At 44.3% G+C, this 5750-nt stretch overlaps 1 protein-coding gene across 1 annotated transcript; it reads left to right on the forward strand.

Moving 5' to 3' along the window:
• Positions 1-258: 258 nt before the first annotated feature.
• On the forward strand, positions 259-2676 carry LOC102212934 (uncharacterized). Its single transcript, XM_005742802.1, has one exon. The coding sequence runs from the start codon at positions 1095-1097 to the stop codon at positions 1746-1748; it is 654 nt and encodes a 217-aa protein (XP_005742859.1). The 5' UTR covers positions 259-1094; the 3' UTR covers positions 1749-2676.
• The last annotated feature ends 3074 nt before the right edge of the window (positions 2677-5750 follow it).

Here is a 5750-nt window from a genome sequence, read left to right on the forward strand (position 1 = left end):
AAATACACCGAGTGATTGCCTGATTAGATATTTGCGCTAATTAGCAGTTGGATGCACTTAACAAGGTGTCCAGTGAGTGTATAATAAACAGAAGGTACTTGTTATATAATGTGTTCATTTATTTGTTTTTAACTGCTGTGCGATTTATGCTGAAAACTGGATTTCACGCGCTTGTTAAATCTGTCGCTTCACCTTTTTCACCTTCCCGGAGGACACGAGCGATGACAAATTCGGGTCGCTGTCCATTGTGCTGAAAAGGCGCGTTGTGGAGCAGCCAACAGGTAGGAAACATCATAAGCGGCATGAAAGCCACTCGTTGTGTATGGGTCTGGCTACGAGTTTAACACGTGATTACGTAAGACATCAACATAAATGAAGCCCCCCCCCCCTCTCTGATTGCTCGGAGCACATGGACTACCATCCTTTCCACTCGGGTGAACGCAGTGAAGCTAGAACACACGGTTGACCGTGTTTATCCCCTCCGCGACATCCTGTTCTCCGTGTGCACTTCTCGCGTGCTGATGTGAAGGAGATGTCGTTTTTCTTTTTGTTTTTTTTTTCTCGGGTTGCTGCACAGCTGCTGCTTCTTTAAGAACCACCACCCGCCCCCTCTCCTGTATTTTTAGCTGAGCCAGCCACTTCATTTGCTGGATAAGACAGACAGTTGTGTACCGTATGATCTCACTTAATCGTTTTAATAAATGACATCAAATAGTATACTGCGGATTCGCCGTGGGCCTGCGGCCAGCTGTTCCTTGGAGACCTCGCACAGGAGGAGGAGAAGGAGGAGGGGGGACATTTGTCCCGCCGCTGTCGGATTCTGAAACGCGCAGTCAGTCAGCCTGTGGATGCTTGATGTCCATTATGAAACGCAGTGCTGCGCTGGCTGCACAATATGAGGCGCAGTTCCTCTGAGATCAAATGAATTACGGGAAATCTGTTTAGGTGCAACATCTTCCTGCGGCGCGGACGGTTCAAGGTGGTCCAGCATCTTCCCTCTGAGCCTCCTGCTTCCTCTTCTCTTGGACTGTGGATAACATAAAGCCTTCAAGACGGAGGGGGTGGTGGAGCATCGAGGAAAAAACAGGGGCAATATGAGAGAGCGGGACTTCATGCCCAATATGGAGAGGGGCAAACCTGCTACTTATACGGGGGACAAAAAGGCTAAGATGGCTGCTAAGACTAACAAGAAGTGGGTGAGACTAGCCACTGTTTTTGCATATGTGTTGTCTGTGTCTTTAGCAGCCATTATCCTGGCAATTTACTATAGCCTGATCTGGAAGCCAACCAGCGCATCCTCTTCTGGTGGGAAGCTGGTGGTGCCCACTCCGACTGCAAATATCTCAACTAACATCTCCACAAACGACAACATGACAGAGTGGAACTCTACGCAAACACGGCTGTTATCTCTCAACCAGACCAGGCAGGGCACAACCCCGCACGGTCCGGCGATTCAGTGGGGTGACAGAGCGGAGAGAGTGGCGGTTTCCCCGCGGGGTGCGGGAGCAGAAATTGCGCACTCGCAACAGGACGAAGGACTCTACGCGTCTTCCCACGGTCACACGAGCGCGGGGAGGTCGGGAGCTTTGGGTACAGAGACGCAAGGGTCTTCTCAACCCCGCGTGAGCCACTACATCCCGTCGAGCACCGCGAGGGAGTCTGTCGCTGAGGACAAGGGGGAGAGGGAGGCGCGCGGGGTGACAGAAAAGCGCGAGCCCGAAGACGCTATCACTCTTCCTCCGACCTGAACGGTGAGCCGAGGTGGCCATGGAAGAGACTGGTCGGTCCTAATCCCCATCACCACACCACCCTTAGGACCCCCCATATTTAAAACAGCTACCCCCCACCCCCAAAAAGGAGTGGTTTACATCCTCAGTACCGCAGGTCGGATAACTCACGTCTTTCAAGTGAATTTGCAGCGCCCCGTATGGATACTGAACTGCACATGTTAACAGACATCTTGCTTTTATTACCGGGAAAAGAGGAGAGCTCCCCCGCGGACCCTGTACCCCCTTAACTATGCGTTTCCTTTTTCTTTTGTTTTAGGCCATCTGTATGCCTTAAATCAGTGTGTGTCTACTTTACCTCGGACAGCTTCTGAGGCCACTAACCTGCCTGTATGTGTGCAACACTGATATATATATATATATATATATACACTCTTTCCTATTCGTTTAACAATATATATGTAAGATGGTAGAATCCTTTTGTGTGTGTTACATATATATTGTTAAATGAATAGGAAAGAGGCTCCAGAGATGCTTTTGGTTTTGCAGGACCTAAATATGTCTTGCAGGCATACAGCTCCTAACATCACTGCCATTCTTCAGCCAGTTTAAATCAATACTACATTATTGCATTTTTAACACATAGGCCGTGTCTCCTTTCATGGATTAAACCCAGGACACCAAGTAGAAGGACCTACGTTATTGAGTTATGCTCAGGTATGTGCATATAACCATGTAAATGTATTCTGTATTTGGTTGTGTACATATAAGGCAGGCATACATCTTTGGGCCTTGACTTAACTTTTAGCATAATTAGATGATTTTTATTAAAGCTATAGTATGTATGATAGGAGGAACAATATCACAAGGTTACAAATAAACATCCTAAAATGATTCATTTCTATGGTTTTATAACAGATGTATGTAACTAAAAAATTATTCACTGACATTATCCTGTATGTTACCAATATTTTATTTATTTAGAGCCATAATGGATACTATAGATTCAAATAAATGATAGTTTTTTTCCTAACATCTTACACTGTGTTTTATATAGAGAGTGATTTACATGAACTCTTTGGAGTGCAAGTATAATTATTGATTGATATGAAGGCGTAGGTTCGACAGAAGTAACAGCAGCGCCGGCGCAAAGAGGACTCAGTTTAGAGTCAGCCTTTGTTCTTGGGGTTTAATCAGATTTGGGCTCTTTGAATCACCCGAGTGAACCGTCCAGCCTGTGATCAGAGGGACTGTCGGCTTCTCTCAGAGAAAGAGAAGCCTTCGCCTCGCAGTCTACCACAGTTTTGGTATGCTGCAGCTCTCACTGAAACCACTTCACACAGTCACATGTGGTGAACTATGAAGTGGAAATAAGACCAACCACCCCGTGCGCTCTCTCAGCAGCATGTGAGGGAGGTGTATTGATTTGCGAGCTCTGTTGTTACATTGTACAAAAGAGAGAAGAACAGATTACACAATGCCGTTCGGTGCTATTTTGATCCAGCTCCCTCTGAAAAGGCCTGTTTGGCTGAAAGGTTTCCGTGCTGGCTGTGACCAGCGTCACTCACTATCACACCGAAAATAAAACCACTTGATTTCCTCCGTGCAGCCAGTACCTCTATAATGATGTAAACGGTGATGACATGCACTGTTTTCTTAATGTGACAGAGTTGCAGAACCAGAAGCTGAGGTATGTGTGCCGCTGTGCTAAATGGGAAGCCCATTCATCATGGGAGACAGCAGACTCACACACACACAATCACATAGCAAGCCTTGTGTACAGGAAGACAACAGAGAGTGTATAACTCAGTGACACTGGCCTTAGTTTATAGGATGACTTTGGCAAATGTGTTTCCAGTGCCTCTTATGGCTTTGTGATATATGAAAGGAGCAGCGGGTAGCCTATTGATGAAGGAGTTTATCTGTGGTGACAGTTATTGCAGGAAAGCTACATCTGAGTCAGGACACAGCATCTGACCTCATGACTCTTGAACCCCCCGCCCCCTCACCAAGGTAGATGATCACATTATCTAAAGTGAAATCAGTCACATGTTACATAACAGTGTCATATGAGAATAATTTGTCTTGTGACTGAAATCAAATAATGGTTTGCACGACCACAGGAAAGTGAAACTGCAGCTATTAAATCATTGATATATATATAGCTGTATATATAATTACTATTACTGCTAAAAGCCTGAGGAATATATGCATTGGTAAGAAGAAAAGGAAATTGTTTGACAGTGTCCCCCTTTTCTCTAGAAGAGTGTCTAAAAATGTATTTTTTAAAAATCAGGGTTTACATTTTCTCTATTACTGAACCCAAAATAGCTTTCACATAAACAGTTTAACTACTGAACCCAATGCAGTGGAGTTAGTCTATCAGTGCAACAAGCATGTTTTGGGGGCCATCCCTGTGTGATATGCACAAATATTTGGGGGTTTATTTATTTTTTGTTTTTTAAAAAAGCAGAGAGCTTAACTGACTCCAGATGATAGGCAATTGTTTCGAGATAGCATTTCTTTTTTTCTTGTGTCCCGTTTGGATCTTTAGCCATCAGAATGGTTGTCTTAAGGCCAAGATAGCATTTCTTCAACACATTCCCTCCTTTCTTCTCCTTAAGGAAGATTTTTACCTGCATGAACTGCTTTAAATGCTCTGTTTCTTTGCTGGTGTTTTTTCCTAGTTAACTCCTGTATTAGTAATCAGAGGGAAAATAGCTAATTTAGTTATTTCAGGCATCTTCAAAAACTCACCCATCTATTGCTCAAACGTCTGTTTACAAAGGTCGGCCAATCAAAAGAACGCTGGTTTAAGGGCCCCCCCCCCCAGACTAGCTAAAACACTGAACTTGGACCACATGAAGCTGCCACCGTAAGTGATCTTTTTAACACATTTAGGTTTATCAGACGTTCTGTAGATGAATGTCAGAGTGGTACTTAGTGTTTAAAAGGCTCACAAACATCATTTTGCATGGTGAATGTTAAGCACCCGGTTAGTTGCAGAGACCTTTCCAAGAATAACCTTAGGGAATGAAAGCTCCATCAACGCAGCATTTAAACAAGACACCATCACAAAAGAAAGGAGATGCTGTTTTGCAGTAGTGACAATGAGAAGGAAGAAAGCAAGAGCTTTCTTCCATTAACAAAAGGGCAAACGTGTGGCTCTATTAGGAGCTGATGCAAAAGGAAAATGAAGCTGTGTGTAGGTAAAAAGCCACCAGCTGATTCAAACAATGTCACGAGACTAAAAAAGACAAATACACCAGAGGGTTTTAACTAGATTTATTGCATGATGCTAAGCTGACCTCAGATCAGTATGACAAACAGCATATGTGCACCTTGTCGCCCCAGGCCTCTTGTTTCCAGGCCAGGAGAAAGAGGAGGGGCGAGGGCACTCTCCTTGATCACGGCAGCTGCCGAGGCGTGGTTGTTACATGCTTAACTATGACCGGGCTGGAGGGAGATGATGAACAAACCCAGCAGAAACAGACACCGTGTCAGGTTGTGTTAGGGTCACAGGTCCAGACTGGACATCACTTCCGCTTGACCGACATCCATCAGCTGTAATGAAACACCTTGAGAGCCTCCGACTGTTAAATCACTGTTAAACCTTGGCTAATAGGAGGCGTTGCTGACACGAGCAGTAAAGCAAAGGAGCGACTTATAGACAACAAACAACAGTGCCACACAGTTTTGTTTTGAGCAATTTGCTTGTTTAAGTTTATTCTTCAGTGACGCTGACCTTTGTAACCACAGACAAAGGTCAATAAGTAACAGATTACATCTTGTTTGATTCATTTGTGCAAAAGGTTGTGTTTTTTAAGGAGCGTTTATGTTTTATTACCTAGTACTTACTGAGACTTCAGGAAGTTACTGACCCCAGTCAGGAAACTTTCCCAAACTTTTCCTAAAAAAAAAAAAACCCAAACAAACCACAATCTTGTTCCCACATTTCAGCTTTCACATAAACTAAAGTTGCCAAACTGAATGGAGTCAATCAGCAGCAGGTATACCAGCATG

Source organism: Pundamilia nyererei, unplaced genomic scaffold (genome assembly GCF_000239375.1).
Source record: "Pundamilia nyererei isolate P.nyererei 1_Seehausen unplaced genomic scaffold, PunNye1.0 scaffold00123, whole genome shotgun sequence".
Lineage (NCBI taxonomy): Eukaryota > Metazoa > Chordata > Actinopteri > Cichliformes > Cichlidae > Pundamilia > Pundamilia nyererei.

Excerpts from the sequence above, each read along its gene's own strand:
- LOC102212934 (XM_005742802.1), top strand. The coding sequence starts at position 1,095 with ATGAGAGAGCGGGACTTCATGCCCAATATGGAGAGGGGCAAACCTGCT.